The 25,400-nt window shown below is 47.9% G+C and overlaps 3 protein-coding genes across 3 annotated transcripts in view; all 3 read left to right on the top strand.

Moving 5' to 3' along the window:
- The window catches only part of FGF11 (fibroblast growth factor 11), a 50,673-nt gene extending 43,488 nt beyond the window's left edge, over positions 1-7,185 (top strand). The window contains exons 4-5 of the mRNA XM_079952160.1: positions 2,305-2,503; positions 5,550-7,185. Of these exons, the coding sequence (XP_079808286.1) occupies positions 2,305-2,503; positions 5,550-5,671 (321 nt within the window). The 3' untranslated portion in view covers positions 5,672-7,185. The remainder of the gene's footprint in view (positions 1-2,304; positions 2,504-5,549) is intronic.
- The window catches only part of TMEM102 (transmembrane protein 102), an 84,148-nt gene extending 75,235 nt beyond the window's left edge, over positions 1-8,913 (top strand). Inside the window, exon 6 of the mRNA XM_079952014.1 lies at positions 8,750-8,913. The gene's annotated coding sequence lies outside the window, so the exon portion shown is untranslated. The remainder of the gene's footprint in view (positions 1-8,749) is intronic.
- A 3,246-nt stretch (positions 8,914-12,159) lies between these two features.
- CHRNB1 (cholinergic receptor nicotinic beta 1 subunit) overlaps positions 12,160-25,400 on the top strand; it is a 30,180-nt gene continuing 16,939 nt past the window's right edge. Inside the window, exons 1-5 of the mRNA XM_079951965.1 lie at positions 12,160-12,254; positions 14,544-14,683; positions 22,280-22,324; positions 23,478-23,587; positions 24,793-24,901. Coding sequence (XP_079808091.1) covers positions 12,203-12,254; positions 14,544-14,683; positions 22,280-22,324; positions 23,478-23,587; positions 24,793-24,901 — 456 coding nt within the window. The 5' untranslated portion in view covers positions 12,160-12,202. The remainder of the gene's footprint in view (positions 12,255-14,543; positions 14,684-22,279; positions 22,325-23,477; positions 23,588-24,792; positions 24,902-25,400) is intronic.

The following is a 25,400-nucleotide window of genomic DNA, read 5'->3' on the forward strand; positions in this document are numbered from 1 at the left end:
TGAAATAACCTCCCCATCTCCTTATCCCTGATCCCTGCAGAAATCTCTCGGGAGGGATTTCCTCCTCCCTGCCCCACAGATCTCTTGGCGGGACTTAAGATGCCCGTTTAATGCCAATTAAACAGCTTTGAAGAAATTTGGCAGTGAAAATGATGGCGGCTGGCGGCTTGGGAGTGAATAAAAGGAGCTGGGGTGCTTTATCGGCCGGGACACTTTGCTCTCATTAACGTTATGGATCCGCTGGCGCCTTCGGCCTCACGATTCTGGGATGGGGACCCAGGTATCCTGGGGAGACCCAGAGTTCCTATGGGTGATCTAATAAGGGTGTCCATCTGGTGTTGGGCAGCGCCACCTAGTGGCAGGCAGCTGTCAAAACAAGCCAGTGTTTGCATAAATGGGGTTTTTTCCCCTCTCTTTTCAGGGTAGTATTTTATTACATCTCCAGCTTTTCCTCCAAGAGAGCCGGAGGGGTTTATAAATGGTTTCAAAATAGTTGATTTTTTTATATATATACATTTTAATGGTTGATCTGTTGCATATAGATACATTGCGTTTTGTTTGATTGTTCTCAGCAATGAAATAAAGTGTTTTCTTATGCAGCACTATCTATGTACATAGAGTTGTAACGCTGAAAGGCGTCCTCTAGTCCAATGCAGGAATCACAGCAAAAAACCAAGCCTTTAGTGTCATCAGCCTGTGGAACTCCCTGCCAATAGAAATTCAGCAGCCAATGTCAGGGCCAACTTTTAAAGGCCCGCTGAAAGCTTTTCTGTTCTGCCAGGCCTGTGCAAGCAGTTAAGAATAAATACAGTGGTACTTTGGTTCTCAAACTTAATCCGTTCCAAAAGTTCCAAAACCAAAGCGTTCCAAAAACCAAGGCACGCTTTTCCATAGAAAGTAATGCAGAACAGATTAATCTGTTGCAGACTTTTAAAAACAACCCCTAAAACAGTAATTTAACATGAATTTTACTATCTAACAAGGCCATTGATCCACAAAATGAAAGCAATAAACAATGTACTGCAGTCACACAATCAATCAGTAGCTGAGCCAGGTTCCACACAGTCACAAAAACGAAACAAAAAAGCCACAAAAATGCAAAATAAATAGCAAAAACAGAGAGACTTCAGCGTAACACTCAAATCAGAAGCGTAACACTCAAAACAGAGCACGTTCGGCTTCCGAAAAAGGTTCGCAAACTGGAACGCTTACTTCCAGGTTTGCAGCGTTTGGGTTCCAAGTTGTTTGAGAACCAAGGCATTTGAGAACCAAGGGACCACTGTATTGGCACAATGGCTAGCTGATTTCTGGTTTTAACATTTGATATGCTTTTTTATCATATGGTTTTCTGTACAATTGTTGTAAGCAGCTGTGATTTCCTTCATTTATTCATAGCAATTGTCGGCCACCTTTGTCTCCAAGGTGTTCAAGTGGGCATAAATAGTTCCCTCCTCCTATTATTATTATTATTATTATTATTATTATTATTATTATTATTTGTACCCCGCCCTTCCATCTGCTTTGCCCCAGCCACAACAACCCCGTGATGTATCTCAGGCTGGCCCAAGGTCAATCAGCGAGCTTTGTAGCGAGATTCGAACCCTGGTCTCTCTCTTAACCCCTGCACATATTTATAGAGTAAATGTAAAGGTAAAGGGGACCCCTGACCATTAGGTCCAGTCGTGGCCGACTCTGGGGTTGTGGCGCTCATCTCGCTTTACTGGCCGAGGGAGCCGGCGTACAGCTTCCGGGTCATGTGGCCGGCAGGGAGGGAGAGAGGGAGAGGAGCTGCTTCCTTTGAAACCCGGAAATTTAAGGGACATCATCAATAAGGGACAGCAGCGGGACACGGCGCTGGGATAAGGGGCTTTCCCGCCAAATAAGGGACGGTTGACAGCTATGGTCATGTGGCCAGCATGACTAAGCTGCTTCTGGTGAACCAGAGCAGCGCATGGAAATGCCGTTTGCCTTCCCGCCGGAGTGGTCCCTATTGATCTACTTGCACTTTGATATGCTTTCGAACTGCTAGGTTGGCAGGAGCAGGGACCGAGCAACGGGAGCTCACCCTGTCACGGGGATTCGAACCGCCAACCTTCTGATCGGCAAGTCTTAGGCTCTGTGGTTTAACCCACAGCGCCACCCGCGTCCCTAAAACACTGTTGCATTGGCCGGGAGTCGAATCCGGGCCTCCCGCGTGGCAGGAAAGAATTCTACCACTGAACCACCAATGCAGGCACGTTTATAGAGAGCAGTATATGTCTTTTTTTTTAATCAATGAATATAATAAACCTCTCCCCCCTCCAGACTCACTTCACCGCTGAGTGCCGTTTCAAGGAGTGCGTCTTTGAGAACTATTACGTCATGTATTCCTCCACGCTGTACCGCCAGAGGGAGTCTGGGCGGTCGTGGTACCTGGGCATCAACAAAGACGGGCAGGTGATGAAGGGAAACCGAGTCAAGAAGACCAAAGCCGCCGCCCACTTCCTGCCCAAACTGCTGGAAGGTGAGCAGAGGCGGGTGGGGGGCGTTTGGGAGAGAAAGCCCTGGGTCTCGATGCCGTGCGAGTGATCTCTGGCGTCGCCTCTGCTCCCGGCGCACGTGATAATAATAATAATAATAATAATAATAATAATAATAATAATAATAATAATAATTTATTATTTGTACCCCGCCCATCTGGCTGGGTTTCCCCAGCCACCCTGGGCGGCTTCCATAAAAACCAAAAATACACTAAAATATCACAGAATAAAAACTTCCCTGAACAGGGCTGCCTTAAGATGTCTTCTGAATGTCAGGTAGTTATTTATCGCTTTGACATCTGATGGGAGGGCGTTCCACAGGGCGGGTGCCACCACCGAGAAGGCCCTGTGCCTGGTTCCCTGTAACCTCACTTCTCGCAATGAGGGAACTGCCAGAAGGCCCTCAGAGCTGGACCTCAATGTCCGGGAAGAACAATGGGGGTGGAGACGCTCCTTCAGGTCTACTGGGCCTTTGAGGCCGTTTAGGGCTTTAAAGTTCAGCACCAACACTTTGAATTGTGCTCAGAAACGTACTGGGAGCCAATGGAGGTCTTTCAAGACCGGTGTTATGTGGTCTCAGCGCCCGCTCCCAGTCCCCAGTCTAGCTGCCGCATTCTGGATTAGTTGTAGTTTCTCAGTCACCTTCCAAGGTAGCCCCACGTAGAGCGCATTGCAGTAGTCCAAGCGGGAGATAACTAGAGCAGGCACCACTCTGGCGAGACAGTCCGCGGGCAGGTAGGGTCTCATCCTGCGTACCAGATGGAGCTGATAAACAGCTGCCCTGGATACAGAATTGACCTGCGCCTCCATGGACAGCGGTGAGTCCAAAATGACTCCCAGGCTGCGCACCTGGTCCTTCAGGGGCACAGTTGCCCCATTCAGGACCAGGGAGTCTTGCACAGCCGTGAAGGAAAGCTCCGATCTGCTCCCAGCCTTCCTCTGAGCCAGTCTGTCCTTGCATCTTCCTCCTAGTTGCTTCAGATGTGGGGGGAAAAGGCTATTTCTGATGCATAGGTGAGAGAGTCCTGAGAAACGGACTCTGAATCTTATTGGTCAGGAAGAGACGATGGACAGGGCAGAGGGCCAGTGCCGGATTTACGTACAGCGGTACCTCGGGTTAAGTATTTAATTCATTCCGGAGGTCCGTTCTTAACCTGAAACTGTTCTTAACCTGAAGCACCACTTTAGCCAATGGGGCCTCCTGCTGCTGCTGCGCCGCCCAATTTCTGTTCTTGTCCTGAAGCAAAGTTCTTAACCCGAGGTACTATTTCTGGGTTAGCGGAGTCTGTAACCTGAAGCGTATGTAACCTGAGGTACCACTGTATAAGCTAAGCAAGCCATAGAGCTTAGGGCCCCACTCTCTCGGGGCCCCCAAGAAATTTAAAGGGGGGAAAACTGGATGTACGTTTCCAAAATATAAGCTAAAAAGGTAAAGGGACCCCTGGCCAACTCTGGGGTTGCGGCGCTCATCTCGCTTTATTGGCCGAGGGAGCCGGCGTACAGCTTCCGGGTCATGTGGCCAGCATGACTAAGCCGCTTCTGGCGAACCAGAGCAGCGCACGGAAACCCCGTTTACCTTCCCGCCGGAGCGGTACCTATTGATCTACTTGCACTTTGACGTGCTTTTGAACTGCTAGGTTGGCAGGAGCAGGGACTGAGCAACGGGAGCTCACCCCGTCGTTGCATGGATTCGAACCGCCGAACTTCTGATCGGCAAGTCCTAGGCTCTGTGGTTTAACCCACAGCGCCACCCGCGTCCCAAAATATAAGATAAAAAACAAATAAAACCTACAGCAACAGGGTTTTGTGTTGCGTAGGCTCCTAGGATGTGTAAGTCATGGGTCCCACCTGCTCGCCTGCTCCCTAAAATATCCCTGGTTTGCTCCTTTCTGTATATAGGGTGCCGACATTCTGCATGGACTGGTTGCAGGGCAACATGGGCAAATGGCTTGAGATACCTATGAGGTCCATAAATGACCTTATAGCATATATTCAACACACAAAAACAGCCACAATTTATTGTTGACAAAGGACAGCTGGACATAGAAAGGGCCCTGTTACCTTCAGTAGCTCAGGGCCTCATCAAACCATAGCTGTCAACGTTTCCCTTTTTTTAAAAGGGAAATTCCCTTACTTCGAGTAGGATTCCTTGTAAGAAAAGGGAAAAGTTGACAGCTATGCTCCAAATCTAAATCCAGCCCGTTTCCTCCTTCCATCAGGAAACCAGTCTAGACTTTCTCCAAAGCCGGCCAATCTCACTGCTGACTCGTGAGCAAACCAGAATTACTGCAGCGTGGCGAACAGGCTAGGATTAGTCCGGTTTTTGAGCCACAGGTTTATTGTACGAAGGAGGAAACGGACAAGCTGGAAGGATGACTGGGGCTTGAAAAAGGAACAGTTGAGGGTGTTTAGCCTGGAAAAGAGGAGACCGGATAGCCATCTTCATGTATCTAAAGGGAAGTTGCCAATTTTGGTGGCCGCCTCCACCGCCTCCTGTGGCAGGGAGTTCCGCCGTTTAACGTATTTTTCGCCCTATAGGATGCACTTTTTCCCCTCCAAAAATGAAGGGGAAATGTGTGTGCGTCCTATGGGGCGAATGCAGGCTTTCGCTGAAGCCTGGAGAGCGAGAGGCGTCGGTGCGCACCGACCCCTCTCGCTCTCCAGGCTTCAGGAAGCTATCTGCAAGCCTTGGGCTCCCACGGCTTGCGGAGAGCAGCCTGTTCTGGGGGCTGGGAAACTTGGGCTTCCCCCACCCCAGCCCCGCGCCTAGGGGGGGGGGAATATTTTTTTTTTCTTTATTTCCCCCCCCAAAAAACTAGGTGCGCCCTATGGGGCGAAAAATATGGTAACTGTGCGCCGCACATCTCTGCCGCCTTTGCCCAAAGAGGCACGCGGCTTAGAGAAATTCCTGGAGCCCAGGCGAGATCTTCCTTTGCGGGGAGGAGCCACTCTGGTCCCCCGCGACTGGGAGCCGATGGGAATTGTAGTCCGGCGCCATTTTAACCCCTTCCCCCCTTTTCCCCTCCGCAGTGGCCTTGTATCGCGAGCCTTCCTTACACAACGTGGTCGAGCCAGGCTTGGCGAAGAAGGCAGAGGAGGCCGGTGCCGTGGCCGTGCCCGTCAAAGAGATCTCCAAGGCGGAAGCCACGTAGCCCCGAGGAATGGGGGGGTGCCCATTCTCCTCCGCCCCCCACTTCCCCGTGCAAGCCACCTGCACACACAAACCCCCCCACACACCTCCGAGACGGCTGACGGCCGAGAAATACCTTCCCAAACACACCTTCACGGCTCTTCCATCTTCTCTCAGGATGTGTCTCCCCTTCTCTCTCGCCTCTGCGGGACTTTGGACCCGGACAGGATCCGGCCGGGAAAGGAGGAGGTCCGTTGTTGGCCGCCAACTTGGACGAGGGGAAAAAAAAAATAAGTCTTCCGTATTGCGTTTACACGTGCAATACGGCCTCCGGCCACACGGGGGCGATATTGCGACGCAGGGATTTTTCTTCCAAACTGTGACAAATCCACTGTGTATGGGACTTCCGGCTTCCCTATTGCAGAAGTTGTTGCGTCTCGTCAGGGATAAAAGCGGCGTTTTTTGCAACCCAACCGATCCATAGCAGTCTTCCAAAACGGCGAGACGAGAGCGTCTTCGCCAAGGCCGACGGCACAACTTCAGGGAGAAGGATTGCGGGGAGTGTTTTTAAAAGAAGCGTGTCGACGTTCTTCTAACAGCCAATGGAAAACGACACAGTTTCCTACTCGGGGGGGGTGGAGGGGGGGATTTTTCGATTTCGTGACAACTGTGCTATCCCCTTTTCCGCCACTGGAGGGCGACATTCTCCAATCTGGAATCGTTGCAGGATGTATATAATTTCGCCGCTGGTCTTTTAGGATTTGTGAATAACAGCGGCAGGTGGTTATATGGGGGGGGGGGGGCGAGTTGACTCTTGGTTTAACCAGCTCAGGTAGCTGAGACTGTCTTCTGCCTCCAGAAGGTCCCAGGATGTAAAAACTGGGGAGAAACCTTCAAAGCGAAACCATCTAAACACTGTTCTCTTGGAGCAATTGAAAAATAATAATAAGTGGAATCTTTTTCTTCGTTTGTGGGCACTTTTTTAAAATGAAAAACCTAATGACTGTCCGTCCCCCACAAAAATTGCAATGCCAGTTCTGGACACTCGTGATGCAAAGGACTACCCTGTGTTCTGCAGCAAGAAGACTGTATTTCTGATTTCAGCCACTGGGGGCTGACATTGCGCTATCAGGAACCAAGAACATTTTGCAACCTGTGAAACTAACAAGTGTCATACCCACCTCCGGACACCAGATGGCAGCATTGCGTTCACGCCAAGGGGCGTTTTCCCAGCTTCCACTGCAAAAGAAGAAAATGCAATAACCATATTTGGCCACTGAGTGGCGACACTGTCATACTGGCCTGGGGGGGGGGGTAGGAGGTTCACAATCTGGACACCCCCCAAAAAAATAATTTGCAACATCTCGATGATCTTCCTGGCGCATGGACCTTATTGGGGAACGAATAGCCAATAACTTGGGGGAGGGTGCATGCCATAAAACTCTGCGCCCGCCCCCCCAAAAAACCCCACCACCATTTTGACACCCCAACCCTGATTCCTCCTCCTGCATCCCAGAGCCCAGATTCGCCATACTCCAATCCGATTTCAGGATTTCATCAGGCCATAAATGAACGAGACTGAGCGGGGTTTGGGGGGAATAAGCCAATTTGAACCTGTGTTCTGCAAGGGGGTGGGGATAGGGTTTATTGTGGGGTTCAGAGGGGTCTCTAGGGTGGGGAGTGGATGAATGCGGAATCGTTTTTTAAAATGCATCTCGCATTGCCCTGTGTTTGTCTCCCAGAAAACGAACCCGGGACCGTTGCCTGGGGTTGGGCTGGATGACCTTTGGGGTGTCCCAACTCCAATCCCTGCTAGAGAACGGGGGGGGGGTGTTTCCTGTTCCCCATTCCCCCATCCTTCCTGCCCATCCATGGACGCATGTTCTAATTCCACACAGCCACTGAGCTAAGCTGCCCCCCACACCACAAAAAAGCCCTGGGGTCCTGGGTTCAAATCTCAGAAACCACTAGACCGTCCTCCTCCAACCTGGCGCCCCCCAGGGAATAGTCCGAAAACATCTGGGGCGCCAGGCTGCTTTAGACCCTCTTCCAAAAAGCCAGGCCTGGGTTCCGCAATGCCTTCCCCACCCGCCACCCCTTGGCCCCGGGTTCCAAATTCGCCTCGCCCTGCTCCATCCTTACCGAGCCATGTTTGAAAGAGAGATCCAATCTCTGTCCAGCCAACAGAGAGCAGGAAGGGACCAACAAATGGGATATCCAGGGGATTCTTTGTACGCGGGACCTGCCCCTCGGCGGGTTGGGCTAGATGCCCTTTGGGGTGTCCCGACCCTACGATTCCACGATCAGGCCCAACGCTTTAATGAGCCATAGGCGGCAGTGACTACCTATCTCGTCTTCCTCCTGGCGGTGACCGCTCCCAGCCAGAGCCATAGGTGTCCCTGGCACCCGCTGCCGCCCTCGAGTCTGAAACCAGGCCGACTCCCTCTCCTTATCCCCTCCTGTCCAATGGCTACAGGGTTCAAGAGAACTCAGGAATTTCTCTGCTGAGGATCCAGCAGGGGCGCAACGGTGTCTTTGCAAGGTGCGGCCACAAGGGGGCGACAGCTGCCCAGAAAAAGGAAAAGGCCCACAGGGGAGCAATTCTCCGCCCGGCCACCAGTGGGCGGTGTGTAGGGCCAGTGGAAAGCACATGGATCGATCGACTGGTGCAATGTTTTGAGTGAGCTGCTTGGTTTTCTCTTTCGGGGGGTTGTGCGCAAATGATCTCTTCCATGCGCAAACACACACACACACACAACACATCGCAGCATCTTTTTTCTCCTCCTGAGCAAATGGAGTTGTGTAGATTCAGAGGTGCGGCAGCCGTCATCAAATACAGTGGTACCTCGGGTTAAGTACTTAATTCGTTCCGGAGGTCCGTTCTTAACCTGAAGACCACTTTAGCTAATGGGGCCTGCCGCGCTGCCGGAGCACGATTTCTGTTCTCATCCCGAAGCAAAGTTCTTAACCTGAAGCACTATTTCTGGGTTAGTGGAGTCTGTAACCTGAAGCATATGTAACCTGAGGTACCACTGTATCTGAAAGGCTGTCCCATCACGGGAGAGGGAGCAAGCTTGCTTACTGATAATGCGGAGAGAAGGACCCAAACCGAGGGATTCGAATGACAAGTAAGGAAATCCCAACGATGGTTGTCATTATGATTACATTTCTTTAGTTGTGATTCCGGAATTGCAGGAACTCTTATGTCTATGATTCACTCAAGGTTTTTAAACAGAGGTTGAAGGGCCTATTCAGGATTATTCAGCCTGCAATACAGGGGGGGTTGGACCCTGGGGGGGGTCTCCTTTCCAACTCTATGGGCCCTACAACGCCCCATAACCATTTCACTGCTGGGTGATGAATTCTTGCCCTCACTTTCCTGCAACACATTTCTTGAACACCTGTGTGTGTGTGTGTTTTGCATGTACGTACGTCGCGATTGCACCAGTACCAAGCGAGTGGTTCAGAGCGACTGGCTGGCGCGAAAGGTTGCGGGTTCAAAATCTAACCTCTTCCCCCCCCCCACTTTTTTTTTTGTGTGTGTGCGTGCAAACTTTATATCTGAAGGCTGTACTGTGTATATAATTCTGTATAATCTCCTTCCTCCCAGCCACCTTAATGCCTCAGCCGAAGGACAGGGGGCTGGGGGAGAGCGAGGGTTTGGAGTCCAATTCTGCCTGGTCTCCTTTGGCATTAAACCCTCCCTCTCCTGCCTACCTGTGTGTGGGGTTCCCTGGGTCTTCCCCACTCCCTTTTCTCCGCTCAGCCTCCTTTCTCCTTCCCTCCCTCCCTCCGCCTCTCCTCTCCTCCGTTCTCCAACTTCTCCAGAGGTTGCCAGGCCCAAACATGGTTCCGTGGTTCCGAGTTCGATTCCTGCCTTGCAAGGGGTTGGTTTGGACTTTGAAGGGATTCCAGAAATAAAAATCGTTCCAAACCCCACTCTGATTTCTGAGCCGGATTTGAAATCTGCACCATGTATATTCCCCCCCCTTTTTTTTTTCTTTTTTTTTGGGGGGTGGGGGACAAAACCATTCTGAAATCTGGGAATGTGATTTTCCGGAACATCCTAATTCCTCGGCCCAGTACAAAAATCAAATTTGGGGGAGAAGATATAAACCTAAAAACAGCCCAAAGAACCCCACTAATTTTGAATTGGGCTAAGGAACTGGGATGTTCTGAAAAGCTGTGCCTTTTTTCTTTAAAAAATGTTCAGGGCTGCTCAATCTCTCTCTCTTTTTAATTGATACAGCAGAAAACACAGATACAGGATTACACACAGGAATAACAATAAACACAAAATTTTCTTAACAAACCATAAAAGATAAGCTGCTCTTAACACTACAGACCCGGCCTCCTGTCTATTCCTGATTTCAATTTCATATTAATTATTGCCAATACACACTTTTATCATCATTTAACTTTTTCTCAATATATCTGAACTCTTGTGGCTAACTTGCAACGATTACTGAAGTTCCCCTTGTTTTGACTCGAGAAAACCACCGTTTTATAGTTCAAATCGGGGGAAATAAAAAGACTGTATATGGACAAAAGTGTGACGATTCGCAAAACGTTTAGGGGTTTGCATAACCCTGTGTCCCCCCCCCCCCCCCCAAAAAAAAGCACTGCTGAAAAGCAAACTCCCCAATTCCCAGATTTCAAAATCCTTTCCATTTTGCTCCCAGATCTGAAATGGAAAAGTGGGATTTCAAATCTCTTTGCAGAAGAACCAGCCTTTCGGAAACAAATTCCCCTCCAAATTTCAGATCTCCCTGTTTGGGAGTTTGAGTTTCACCGTCTCGTTCGGAAGTCAGAAAAAATGCATTTTGGGGAATGTTTAATTTTGGGATCAGAAAGTCTCCACCTTTTCGCTCCCAGATGTGTGCCACCATTCTGCTACAAACCATGGACGCTTGACAACCGCTGGAGGAGGCGGGGCTTGGCCTCCTTGGCTCCGCCCCTCTCCCGCCTTCTCCTCCCCCCTCCCCTTTAACCAGCACAGAAAAGCAATAATTGCAGGAATCCTCTCTGCCTTTGGCCCTGACTCCCCGCATGAGAAACCGGCTCCCTCTCAGCAATAACTTAAAAACCTCCCCTTTCCATAAACCTGGTGCGATGGGCCGAGAGTCTCCTTGCCCCCCACCCCTTTTGTCCTGCACTCTGGAAAATAATAAAAAAAGAAAGTTTCTATTATTCTACCTGGCTTGTCTCTGTGAGTATCTGGAGGCGGGGTTGGGATGGATGACCTTTGGGGGGCCCACTGCAACTATACGACTCTGTGACGTCTCTCCTCTGTCAGAGGTTTGGGTGGCCGCCTGTTTGGGATTCGTCAGCTGTCATTTCAGCATTGCAGGGGGGTTCGGCTGGGTGCCCCTCCGAACTCGACCATTCTACAATCCAGACACACTGGGCATTTCCTCCCCAGCCACCTTTTTAAGGTTCCTTCCTTGGCTCGGACTCGTGGGCGTCCCACGCAGCTGAATGCTGGAAGATTCGAGACTTCTTTGCGCATTGCTAAACTGCGGAACTCCCTGCCACTTGAGGCGGCAACGGCTACCAAACTAACTGCGTTAAAAGAGGACTGGAGAAACCCAGGGAAGATAAAGGCTATGGGGCGGCTACTAGCCACGATGGCTCTGCTTCCGAAGGCCAGTTGTTAGGGACCACGGGAGGGAGAGCCGGACTTGGGTTCGAATCCTGATTTCACATAATGGGCGTCTGCTTGGCCACTCTGAGGGCGAGATGCTGGAGAGAGACTAGCTCAGTTGGTAGAGCGTGAGACTTTTAACCTCAGGGTTGTGGGTGCAAATCCCACATCGGGCAAAAAATTCCTGCACTGCAGCGGGGTTCGGGTGGATGACCTTTGGGGATCCCTACGATTATGTGATTAGGCGAGCTATTGGTCTGATCCAGCAGGGCTCTCCTGAGCTGCTTATATCTGCTCCTAGCGATTGAACCGGCGTCCTTTTCCAACACAAAGCTGGGCTGGAACCCATCGCCTCTTCCATATATACGGTATATATATAGTTTTGGCTCCAGTCCAGTGTGACTCCATCTCTGGCCTTCCCTCCCCATTCCAAACTCCACAACAGGATCCGGCTCACGGTTTCCCCAATCCCTGCTCCTCTCTTCTTCCGGCTCCAGTTTCTCCAACGATCCACTCCCACGTTTTGGAACCGGGTTCATAAATGCTGCCTGCCAGAGTCTGGCACTTTGGTCTCAAAGTTCGGCCGAGCCGGTGAGCTGGATATGGTCTGGTTTGCGATTCCTGCAGCCAGAGAGGGTTTAAATAAAAAAAAAACGAAATAAAGGCCTTTTCTGGAGGGCCTTTTTGGGAACAGGTGGCCCGGCCGGAAATCCCACGACAGCTGTGAGATGCCAACCCGTAACACAATCTTCACTCGCCGGACAAACCCTGCTGTCCGTTCCAGTTCCCCGTTGACTGACAGGTGCCAACGCCAATAAGATGCTCTTGTATGGCTTTGGGGGAAGGGGATGGGGGGTGGCTGGGTGGGGGTCACATCTTCTGGGACCTTGCCGATAAACAAGGGATATCATGGCGGGCCGAGCCATCCTTTGGGGTCTCCTGTGGTCTCTTTGTTCCCTGGGTGAGTGTTTTGCTTTTTCCTCCTAAGAAAGTTAAGCCTCTGAGGGGTTTGGGGCAGGTGGTGTAGTGGTTAGGGTGTCGGGGCCCGGATTCGAATCCCCCACCCGAGCCCATAATTAATAATAATAATAATTTCTTTATTTATACCCCGCCCTTCCCGGTTCAGAAAACCGGGCTCAGGGCGGCTAACAACAAATTTATTTATTTTTTAATAAGTTTTTTATTGTTAAAATAATTCAGCATTAATACACACATATTGCGAATATACAAGCATACATTTCATACAGTCCTTAAATATATACATACATACCTACATTCAGTCCCACAGATAACTCCTTTTCCCACCACAAATGTAAAACAATGGATGCAACAAAAAACACGGCGTAAAATGCAGCATAAAACGTGAATGGCAATAAATTCAAAATTGCCTCTCGCCACAGGGTGGTTGTTGTGAGGAGAAAATGGGGGGGAGGAGAATGGAAAGAAATATATAAGTGTGAGAAGGGAGCGAAAGAACCTCCGTTCGGATCATTGTGGAAACCCCCCCCCCTTGCTCAATATATATATATTTTTGCAACCTGGAGGATTGAGAGCAGGCTTGTTTATTGATTCGGGGTTTCCAGAGGCCCTGGAAAGATCTCTGCGCCTTCCTTAACATGTCATAAAAAGAATATAAAGATGAGAAATTCGGGGAATGAAATGAAAGGGATTCGTTGCAGTGCACCCGATCTGATTTCCTGACATGATGGATGAGTAATAAAAGGAGAACGAAATATCTCAGGGAAGCGTGGCGGGGAGAATAATGAAGTCCTGCAAAGTTTCTACAACTGCATTGGCGCTTTTCCTGAATCACCAAATGTCAAATTGTTATTATTTTATTTGGAAAACCTTGGGTTTTTCCTGTGCTTTGCCGGTGCCCTAAACCTGTTCTCTGGCTGGCTGCTGGGTAATTCGGCGCCGATGAGTGTCGTTTTAAATGGCGGTCAACAATATTATTATAACGATTATATTATTGTTGTTGTTGTTATTAATTGTATTATTATTATATTTCATCAAAAATAATATTATAACGATTCTGCTTCTTCTTTCAAACAAACCTCCGAGTGGTTTGCAGCATCCCTAAGGAGAGGCAGTGCAGTGCAGTGGTTAGAGTGCCGCACCGTGACCCGCGAGAGACCTGGGTTCGAATCCCCGCTCACTGGCCTACCTTACAGGGCTTGTTGTGAGGATTAAATGAGGCGGGGGAGAACTGTGAACGTCAGCTTCTCGGAGGAACCAGATGGGGTATAAATTTAGCAAGCAAATAAATAAAGCACGGATGGGCTCAGGTACAAATAATACAATGCGAATTCCACATTTTAGGCCAGAAGTAAGGTAAGTTAGCCGTTTAGACACCAGGATAAATGTAAAAAAAACTAGTATACAGGGATCCTAATAACTGTTAGCAGTTCCAGGATGCAGAAATGGTGGAGAGACAAGACAACGCCGTCGGCGCTAAATAGAAGTGATTTCTGTTCACACAGGTTACGGGACGCCGTGGGGAGGAGGGGAGGGTTAGGTTGAATTTGGGAAATAAAATAATATATAGGACAGCAAAGGATATAATAGATCCTTATAGAATAGTAATATATTGTAACCAGAATAGAAGTTTAAAAGCAAAAGTAAATGCACTTTTAGTATTTTCATTATTGGAATAGTTATTATTATTTCTTATCAGTAGAAGGCAATGTTAATTTAGCCTTCTTTGTTTTGCTGTCTGTATAAAGTCAATAAAAAAAAGAAGTGATTTCTGCATTGCAGGGGGTTCAGCTGGATGCTCCTTGGAGATCCCTTCCGTTTGAAAACGCCGGCAGCATTAGGAAAAATTCAACAGTGCAAATAAGTTTTGACGGATGGAATACGGAATGGTTCAGTTTATGTAAAATACGCAAGGATTTCTGTTGTGCAAAATGAACCACGGAAAGGGAAGCAGTTGGTATTTTAAGGTGGTTCAAGTGAATATTCTAAAATTGAAATTTAATTTTAAAATAACCTTTTTTTAAAAAAAATCCCTTCCAATGCCACAATTCTGAGCTTCGTCGGAGACTTTTAAAGAGAGGTCGGCTGGACGTCCGTTGGGTATTCTTCAGATGCAATCCCTGCGTTGCGGGGGGTTTGGCTAGATGGCCTTTGGGGGTCCCTTTCAACTCCTCGGTTCTGTTTAAATGTTGGCCTTTCCCAATAGCCTGCGATCTGCCCTGTTGCAGAAGACAAACTTAGACTCACTCTTTCTTTCTTTCTCTCTCTCTAGTTGTGAGCTGCTCAGAAGTTGAGGGCCGCCTGTTGGATAAACTCACCCAGAACTACTCCACGACGGTCCTGCCCGTCCGCAGCGTCGACGACAGAGTTCCCGTCCGCATCGGGATGTCGCTCTCGCAGCTGATCAGCCTGGTGAGCGAAGGGTCTTTTGGACCCCGCGGCTTGGACAGGGTGCAGGACTTGGAGCCGCCAGCAGGGGGAAGCGTGGCGGCACGGCAGCCAATCGGAACCCTGCTTCTGCTGCTGCCTGCAGAGGGCAGACTAGCTTCCTTTTCCTGTCGGCGCAATACCGCAGGGGAACAGCAGGGGGAGACAGTGCAGAAGGGACGCCGTGCAAATTGGGTCGATGCCACAGCGACACAGAGAGTCGGTCTCTTTAGATTCAACCCGGGTTTTCCTCTAAACGGAACCTGTCCGGGTGTTCAAAATGTGGGGCTGATTCCTGCATTGCAGGCGGTTCGTAGAATCTGGAATTGTAGAGTTGGGGCCCCCAAAGGTCATCCAGTCCAACCAGGAATCACTGGTAAAGAATCCCTGGCAGGTGGCCATCGAATCGTTGCTTCGAAACCTGCAAGCCTCCCTCTTAGGGAATCTATTCCACAGTGAAATGGCTCTTGTCTTGCCTAACTGGATTCTGAGCTCCATTTGAAGTTTAAAAATATTAAGTTTGGGGATTTCTTCAAGTGTCAGTTTTGCGGAACTAGTCATAAATACATGCAAAGCTTCTCCACAAACCAGTAATAGTGAGCTTAGCTAAAACCGAGCAGCCATCTGGCTCAGTAACAGATTAAACTGCACAACTATAACCAGACATCCTGTGTGTTTGTGTGTGTGGACCATGTTCCTAGCAGCTAATCTCCATTGCTGAAAAGAGGCACTCATAATCCACTCCGAAGCTATAATTCATTATACAAATTCTTTTTAAAAATATTTTCCACACAACAACAACACGAAAAATATCGAAAAATAACAATACACAACACACAAAAACCAACGTTCGAAAACTAAAGAAAGCAACAACAACTAAAAAACAAAACAAAACCATATCTTGCAAGTTAATACTATAAACACTAAAACCACAACAACAAGACATTGACTTCCACCAGTCCCACAGCACCTCCTTAACCTCTCATTGTGTCTTCCTGTTTTCCTGTTTTCCTTATCATCTCTATCCTAACATCTAGATATAAATCCTTCTTTCATATCCTTTCACTTCACAAGGTTATTCCAGACTCAGCCGGATTTCTGCCCTTGAACCTTGACTTTTGAGGTATTCATTTGTTGTTGTTGAGTCGTTTAGTCATGTCCGACTCTTCGTGACCCCTGGACCAGAGCACGCCAGGCACTCCTGTCTTCCACTGCCTCCCGCAGTTTGGTCAAACTCATGCTGGTCACTTCGAGAACACTGTCCCACCATCTTGTCCTCTGTCGCCCCCTTCTCCTTGCGCCCTCCATCTTTCCCAACATCAGGGTCTTTTCCAGGGAGTCTTCTCTTCTCATGAGGTGGCCAAAGTCTTGGAGCCTCAGCTTCAGGATCTGTCCTTCCTGTGAGCACTCAGGGCTGATTTCCTTCAGAATGGAGAGGTTGGATCTTCTTGCAGTCCATGGGACTCTCAAGAGTCTCCTCCAGCACCAGAATTCAAAAGCATCCATTCTTCGGCGATCTGCCTTCTTTATGGTCCAGCTCTCACTTCCATACATCACTACTGGGGAAACCAGAGCTTTCACTATACGGACCTTTGTTGGCAAGGTGATGTCTCTGCTTTTCAAGATGCTGTTTAGATTTGCCGTCGCTTTTCTCCCAAGAAGCAGGCGTCTCTTAATTTTGTGGCTGCTGTCACCATCTGCAGTGATCATGGAGCCCAAAAAAGTAAAATCTCTCACTGCCTCCATTTCTTCCCCTTCTATTTGCCAGGAGGTGATGGGACCAGTGGCCACGATCTTCGGGTTTTTTTATGTTGAGTTTCAAACCATATTTTGCGCTCTCCTCTTTCACCCTCATTAAAAGGTTCTTTAATCCCTCCTCACTTTCTGCCATCAAGGTTGTGTCATCTGCATATCTGAGGTTGTTGATATTTCTTCCAGCAATCTTAATTCCGGCTTGGGATTCATCCAGCCCAGCCTTTCGCATGATGAATTCTGCATGTAAGTTAAATAAGCAGGGAGACAATATACAGCCTTGTCGTACTCCTTTCCCAATTTTGAATTCCCATTCTTTTTTTACTTCACTTTTTGGTTTTTGTCTTACTATGTCTGTCAATTTGGCTAATTCTGAGTATTCTGAAAGCTTACAGAACCACTCTCCCCTAGTGGGTAACTGATTCCCTTTCCAATACTTCTCATTTGCACAACCCTGGTTTCTCTCGCTGACTATTACCATTCTTGATTAATAACAGTAAAATGCTCAAATTTTAGTTTATGTGACGGCTGCCAATACTGACTTCCCAGTGATAATGAAAACAGCTACATTGTAATGGAACTTCTATCCTTTTTCCATTCTCTTCATTATAGACCGTGGCTCGCTTTAAATAGTTTAGTACAAAATTTGATTCAGATTTTTTTTTTCTTGTTTTCCTGCTCTAAAAACTAGGTGCGTCTTATAGTCAGGTGCGTCTTATGGAGCGAAAACTGGGTATATGAAAATGATATATTGCTGGTATCTAACACCGAGTAACAATGGCAAAAATCTAAATCAAACAAGTGTTGCAAATGTAAAGAGAAAGGAGGTTTTCTTTTTATCATATGCAGTGGTCTTGTAGCAAGGTTACCGGGAAATGATATACAATGAATTGAAAAGGATGTTCAAAATGTTTGTAAAACAAAAACCAGAAGCTTTTCTTTTGGGACAGAACTACCTAAATTGTACAGTGGTGCCCCGCAAGACGAATGCCTCGCAAGACGGAAAACTCGCTAGACGAAAGAGTTTTCCGTTTTGGAGGTGCTTCGCAAAACGAATTTCCTATGGGCTTGCTTCGCAAGACGAAAATGTATTGCGAGTTCCTGCGGGTTTTTTTCCCTCCCCCCCCTTTTTCTAAGCCGCTTATCCGCTTATCCGCTAAGCCGCTAAAAGCCGCTAAAAGCCGCTAAACCGCTAATAGCGCTAATCCGCTAAGCCGTCAATGGGCTTGCTTTGCAAGACGAAAAAACTGCTAGACGAAGAGACTCGCGGAACGGATAGAAATCTATTTATGTATGCTACTACAGCAGTAAGAATGCTATTTGCCCAAAATGAAAAGAAGCAGAAGTCCCAACAAAGGAAGAACGGATACAAAAACTTAAGAAATATGCAGAAATGGCAAAACTTACCTGTAGAATAAGAAATCGAGATAACAAACTTTTTGTAAAAGAATGGAAATTAGCCAATCACATGGGGCCCATTGTGTAAATAATGTATATAAAGCAGACATTCTGGGGGAACTTCCATTCCTCCTCACCACTATGAGCTGAATAAAGAGCATGAAATCCACTCTCGACTCTGAGTATATTTCAGGAGCCCTTCAGATTTTTGAAGATGGCTCTTATATCCACTCTTCTCCAGGCTAAATATCACCCAATTCCCTCAATCGCTCCTCCTAAGATTCAGTTTCCAGAATCATCTTGGTTGCCCTCTTCTGCGCACCTTCCAGCTTGTCGACACCCGTCTAAAATTAAGGTGCCCAGAACTGGACGCAGCAGGACTCCAGGCGGGATCTGACCAGGGCGTTTGGGCTGGATGACCACTGGGTCCCCTCCAATTCTACAATCCTGTGATTCGATGTCTCCTCTGTGCTCGGGCCAGGAAAGAGTTAATGGTGGCAGCTCGACAGCTGAAGATCCTGGCTATTAATAGCCGAATCCTGCAGCCACCCAGGACAAAGGCAGGCAGGTCTTCCTGTCCCTCTAAACTCATCCTCCCTCTAGGAATGGTCCCAATTTCCTTCCCAAGAAACAGTGAGATAGAATAAAAGCACATCTCCAAGCGTATTTTCTCCTGCCCTTCCAGACTGTCGTTATTTCGTTATTTCTAGTTGGGTCAGCAAACGCTCTCAACAGGGGGCCGGTCCACTGTCCCTCAGACCTTGTGGGGAGCCGGACTACATTTTGAAAAATAATAATGAACGAATTCCTATGCCCCACAAATAACCCAGAGATGCATTTTAAATTAAAGCACAAATTCAAGGGAAGTAATAGTGCCACTGGATTCTGCTCTGGTCAGACCTCACCTGGAGTACTGTGTCCAGTTCTGGGCACCACAGTTCAAGAAGGACACTGACAAACTGGAACGTGTCCAGAGGAGGGCAACCAAAATGGTCAAAGGCCTGGAAACGATGCCTTATGAGGAACGGCTAAGGGAGCTGGGCATGTTTAGCCTGGAGAAGAGGAGGTTAAGGGGTGATATGACAGCCATGTTCAAATATATAAAAGGATGTCACATAGAGGAGGGAGAAAGGTTGTTTTCTGCTGCTCCAGAGAAGCGGACACGGAGCAATGGTTCCAAACTACAAGAAAGAAGATTCCACCTAAACATTAGGAAGAACTTCCTGACAGTAAGAGCTGTTTGACAGTGGAATTTGCTGCCAAGGAGTGTGGTGGAGTCTCCTTCTTTGGAGGTCTTTAAGCAGAGGCTTGACAACCATATGTCAGGAGTGCTCTGATGGTGTTTCCTGCTTGGCAGGGGGTTGGACTCGATGGCCCTTGTGGTCTCTTCCAACTCTAGGATTCTATAATTCTATGATTCTACTCATGTAAAAACACCAGGCAGGCCCCACAATTAACCCAGTGATGCATTTTTAATAAAAGGACACATTTTAATCATGTAAGGACACGCTGATTCCTGGACTGTCCATGGGCCGGATTGAGAAGGCAATTGGGCCAGATTTGGTCCCCGGTCCTCAGTTTGCCTACCCATGGGACAGAGTCACTAGCAAATTCAAATTATAATTTACCATGTTTTTCCGTGAATAAGACGCCCCCATGTTTTGGAGGACTCCAAATTAAGAAAACATCCCTCAGTATACAGTGGTACCTCGGGTTAAGTACTTAATTCATTCCGGAGGTCCATTCTTAACCTGAAACTGTTCTTAACCTGTGTATCTGAAGAAGTGTGCATGCACACGAAAGCTCATACCAAGAACTAACTTAGTTGGTCTTTAAGGTGCTACTGGAAGGAATTTTTTTATTTTGTTTTGACTATGGCAGACCAACACGGCTACCTATCTGTAACTGTTCTTAACCTGAAGCACCACTTTAGCTAATGGGGCCTCCTGCTGCTGCCGCGCTGCCAGAGCACGATTTCTGTTCTTATCCTGAATCAAAGTTCTTAACCTGAAGCATTATTTCTGGTTTAGCGGAGTCTGTAACCTGAAGCGTATGTAACCTGAAGCGTATGTAACCTGAGGTACCACTGTATAAGACAAGCCCCAATTTTAAACCTAATTTTTTGGTAAAAAAATTCCTAGTCTTAAGAAAAAACTTAGTCTTTGGTAAAAAAACAAAAACAAACTTAGTCTTGTTATAAGGAAAAAAACCTGCTCCTTTTCCCTTATGGGGTCTCCAAGAGCCCATATAGAGTCCTTAAGTGGGTTCCCTATTGGTAGGAGAAAATAACAGAGAATATTGAGAAGCAAAGCAGCTAGTAAGCCTGATCTTTATTAAACTGTTGCAACAGGGTCCCCCACTCACACGCAGGAGGGAGGAGGAACCCAGAACCATGGTGCGCAGGGCCTTATATAGACCCTGAAATTGCCCACCCTTTGGCCCCAAACATCATGCATACATCACAGAAGGAGGCATCTACAGCGGAAATCCTGTCTGCCAGGGTACCTGATAATGGTCCCTGATTGCTTTACCTGGGCAGTCTGGCCATTCTTTTGTGATGATAAATACAGTGGTGCCTCGCAAGACGAAAAGAATCCGTTCCGCGATTCTCTTCGTGTAGCGGTTTTTTCGTCTTGCGAAGCAAGCCCATTGACGGCTTAGCGGATTAGCGCTATTAGCGGTTTAGCGGCTTTTAGCGATCAGCTGTTAAACGGCTTATCTGCGGATCAGCTGATAAGCGGCTTAGCGGCTTAGGAAAAGGGGGGGAAAGGGGGGGGACCGCAGGAACTCGCAAGACATTTTCGTCTTGCAAAGCAAGCCCATAGGAAATTCGTTTTGCGAAGCACCTCCAAAACGGAAAACTCTTTCGTCTAGCGAGTTTTCCGTCTTGCGAGGCATTCGTCTTGCGGGGCACCACTGTACCGTATTTTTTGCTCCCTAAGACTCACTTTGTCCCTCCTAAAAAGTAAGGGGAAATGTGTGTGCGTCTTATGGAGCGAATGCAGGCTGCGCAGCTATCCCAGAAGCCAGAACAGCAAGAGGGATCGCTGCTTTCGCTGCGCAGTGATCCCTCTTGCTGTTCTGGGATTCAGAATATTTTTTTTCTTGTTTTCCTCCTCCAAAAACTAGGTGCGTCTTGTGGTCTGGTGCCACAAAAAAATACGCTACTTAATTCCTTAGTCCAGGTCACAGGCTCACCCTATTCAGACACAAATGTGCCCTTAATACAGGATTTGCAAGCGAAAAGACAACAGGAAGGTTCTCAGACACGTGGTTTATATACTTATGTATGTGTTTACATTTATGAACATTACTTTATATATTTGAGACCTTAAATTCTTATAACACCTTCCATCTCCAGATGGGCAAGAATTAATTTATTCTGGTGCTTCCCTCGCTGCAAGAAGCCAAGTTAAAGGTAAAGGTAAAGGTACCCCTGCCCGTACGGGCCAGTCTTGACAGACTCTGGGGTTGTGCGCCCATCTCACTCAAGAGGCCAGGGGCCAGCGCTGTCCGGAGACACTTCCGGGTCACGTGGCCAGCGTGACATCGCTGCTCTGGCGAGCCAGAGCCGCACACGGAAACGCCGTTTACCTTCTCGCTGGTAAGCGGTCCCTATTTATCTACTTGCACCCGGAGGTGCTTTCGAACTGCTAGGTTGGCAGGCGCTGGGACCGAGCAGCGGGAGCGCACCCCGCCGCAGGGATTCGAACCGCCGACCTTTCGATCGGCAAGTCCTAGGCGCTGAGGCTTTAACCCACAGCGCCACCTGCGTCCTTTTAATGTTTAATAGGTTCTTGTATTTTAGTGTTCTGTTGGAAGCCGCCCAGAGTGGCTGGGGAAACCCAGCCAGATGGGCGGGGTATAAATAAATTATTATTATTATTATTATTATTATTGATGATGATGATGATGAGTATGCATGAAGCTTGCAAGCATCAGTCCAGTGGGATCTGGCTGCAAATTACTGCATAAATACTCAGGGTGCGTGGGTTTCATTTATATGATTACATAACGTTTATACACTGCACAATGCGGAATCAGCGTGTTTTTACATGAGTAGAATGTGTCCTTTTATTTAAAATGCATCTCTGGGTTATTTGTGGGGCATAGGAATTTCTTTCATATTTCCCCCAAAAAATATAGTCCGGCCCCACAAGGTCAGTGGACTGGCCCCCTGCTGGAAAAGCTTGCTCACTTCTGGTTTAAAATATGCACAAAGTTAACAGGTTAAAAATTTGCCTGAATGAGAATATTTTTAGCAGGTGCTGAATAGAGTACCGTGAAGGGCTCAAGTGGCAGGGAGTTCCGAGTGTAGCTGCCGCCATACTAAAAGACTGGTTTCTTGCAAACATGGCACCTCTGACTGTGCCAACCCTTAGCGCTCTGAAAAATCGGACAATCCTTTTCTTTTCTTCTTTGTTTCTTCAGGCAGAGAAAGATGAGGAACTAACGACCAAAGTCTATTTGGATCTGGTAGGTGAAAATGAAATCTCTTTCTCTCTCTTTGCCTCCCTGACAAACGAACGCTTCTCCCCTTTTGGGGTAAGTGCCAGAAAGGGATCGAAATTCAGTTTTGTTCCAAGGGGCTTCTCCTCTGACTCCATTTCCAAAGGCACAGAATTCCCCCAGGGGTGCCCAAACTATTTTCAAAGAGTGCCAGATTTGATGAAGTGAACATGCGTGAGGGCCGGCCAAAGTTGATGAGCTTTTTCTACAGTTTTACCCTAATGTTGAGCTTTTTTTAGGATTGATGTTTTGTCCACAGTTGCTGAGCTTTTTTTTTTTTCAATTTCACCCTTGTTATGTACTGAGTTGAATAGGATCCAAAAGACAGCAGTATCACATTATATCATTGGTCATTGGTCCTAGAACAATAGGATCCAGAATGCAGCAGTCTGATTGGTCCACAGGAGCCACCCAATCCAGCTCCAGGTGGAAGTGAATCCGCAACCTGATTGGCCTACAGGAGAATCCCGGAATTAGCCAATCATGTGGGGCCCATTGTGTAAATAATGTATATAAAGCAGATATTCTGCTACGGGAGCCAGATTTAATCGAACGGCAGGCCGGATTAGGCCCCCGAAACAGATTTGCCTGTTCAGAAACCATCAGGCAGCGGTTTGTCTACTGGACCTTTTCCGGGAGTGTTAATAATAATAATAATTTATTATTTATACCCCACCCATCTGGCTGGGTTTCCCCAGCCACTCTGGGCAGCTTCCAACAGAATATTAAAATACAAGAAGCTATTAAACATTAAAAGCTTCCCTAAACAGGGCTGCCTTCAGATGCCTTCTAAAAGTCAGATAGCTGTTTATTTCCTTGACATCTGAAGGGAGGGCGTTCCACAGGGCGGGCGCCACCACCGAGAAGGCCCTCTGCCTGGTTCCCTGTAACTTGGCTTCTCGCAGGGAGGGAACCGCCAGAAGGCCCTCGGAGCTGGACCTCAGTGTCCAGGCTGGACGATGGGGGTGGAGATGCTCCTTCGGGTCTACTGGGCCTTTGAGGCTGTTTTGGGCTTTCAAGGTCAGCACCAACGATAACCTTCCTCTTGCCTGTCCTCCAGTGACTCTCTCATCTCCTTCTCGAGATAAAATACATCTTTTTCTCTCTCTGTGGGTACCAGACATGGACCGACTACCGCCTCGTCTGGGACCCAGACGACTATGACGGCATCACCTCCATCAGGCTTTTCTCGGAAGAGGTCTGGCTCCCGGATATCGTCCTAATGAACAAGTGAGTGGCGATGAGGACTAGGAACCTTGGCTCTGTCAAAAGGAAGCGACCTGCGGGGAAGGGAGGGGCTGTTCCCAGCAGGGATCCCTCGCCTTCCCATACAATGCGATAATACAGCCTTCTCATAATGGGCATCTGGGGAGACCCAGCCAGACGGGCAGGGTATAAATAATAAATTATTATTAAATTATTATTATGGGGCACTGGCCTGACTCAGCAGCCTCTTCTTCAGCTCTCAAGCCATTGACAAACCTTCTCCTCCATGAACTGGTCCAATCGTTTTCTAAAGCCATTCTCAACGGTGGCCATCTCCTCCTCCTGTGGCAGGGAGTTCCTCAGATTAAAAGTGAAAAAGTCCTGTCCTGAATCTCCCATCGTTCAGCTTCGTTGGGCGTCCACAAATTCGAGCGTTATGGGAGGAGAGGGAGAAAAACATGTCTCTGCCTTCTTTCTGAAGGCAGCCCTGTTTAGGGAAGCTTTTAATGTTTAATAGGTTATTGTATTTTAGTGTTTTGTTGGAAGCGGGCCAGATGGGCGGGGTATAAATAATAAATTATTATTATTATTATTATTATTATTATTATTATTATTATTATTTCTCCATTCCAGGCACTTTTGTATAGACTTCTATAAGAATAATTTATTATTTATACCCCGCCTATCTGGCTGGGTTTCCCCAGCCACTCTGGGCAGCTCCCAACAGAATATTAAAAACACGATAAAACATCAAACATTAAAAGCTTCCCTAAACAGGGTTGCCTTCAGGTGTCTTCTAAGTCAGTTAGTTGTTTATCTCCTTGACATCTGACGGGAGGGCGTTCCACAGGGCGGGCGCCACCACCGAGAAGGCCCTCTGCCTGGTTCCCTGCAACCTCACTTCTTGCAGGGTGGGAACCGCCAGAAGGCCCTCGGAGATGGACCCAGGTGTCCGGGGTGGAGATGCTCCTTCAGGTCTACTGGGCCTTTGAGGCCGTTTAGGGCTTTCAAGGTCAGCACCAACACTTGGAATTGTGCTTGGAGACGTACGTCCTCGTCGTCTCTCCCTGAAACCAAAATGTTCTCTAAACCACATTAGGGGGTAGAGCTCTCGCACTCAAATCCAGCTCGCGGGTTTCCCATACAGGCATGTGGCTGTGGGAAAAGAAGGCCGGACTAGAAGGGCTATTGGCTTAACCCTGTTTTTGTCCCTTATTCACCCTGTCCAGCAACGACGGCAACTTTGACATTGCGCTGTCAATCAACGTCCTGGTGAACCACAAGGGAGTCGTCCGGTGGCAGCCGCCAGCCATTTACAAGAGCAGTTGCAGTATCCAGGTGAGTAAGATTTTCTTTATAAAAAAAATTGAGATGTGGTTACAAATGGACCATTTATGTCAGGGCCGTCTTTTGCATATGCGCCACCGGGGTGCAAAGATCTGCCCAGCACCCCCAAATTTAGTTTTGTTGTTGTTGCTTAGTCGTTTAGTCATGTCCGACTCTTCCTGACCCCCTGTGAAGGATATTCTTTATGACCCCCTCATCTGATAAGATCCTCGGAGCAATAGAGACCCTTGAAAAGAGTCAGAATGACAGCAGGAAAAATCCCTTTATTTTGTCATGACAAAAACATGGTACAGACACGCGTTGCCCAATGTCTGCCCCCGGATTCTGAGCGAGCCAGCTTTTTATACATTTGCAGAATAATACCACCTGATTTCTGGGAAATCGTAAATTATAACAACTTCCTATGTCCTTAGATGGGCTTGCTTGCCCCCTTCTTCCTACAATAACCTCACACCAGCCTCTCCACACCACGGCAATATGCGTTCCTGAG

This window comes from Podarcis cretensis (genome assembly GCF_951804945.1).
Source record: "Podarcis cretensis genome assembly, chromosome: 13".
Classification (NCBI taxonomy): Eukaryota; Metazoa; Chordata; class Lepidosauria; order Squamata; family Lacertidae; genus Podarcis; species Podarcis cretensis.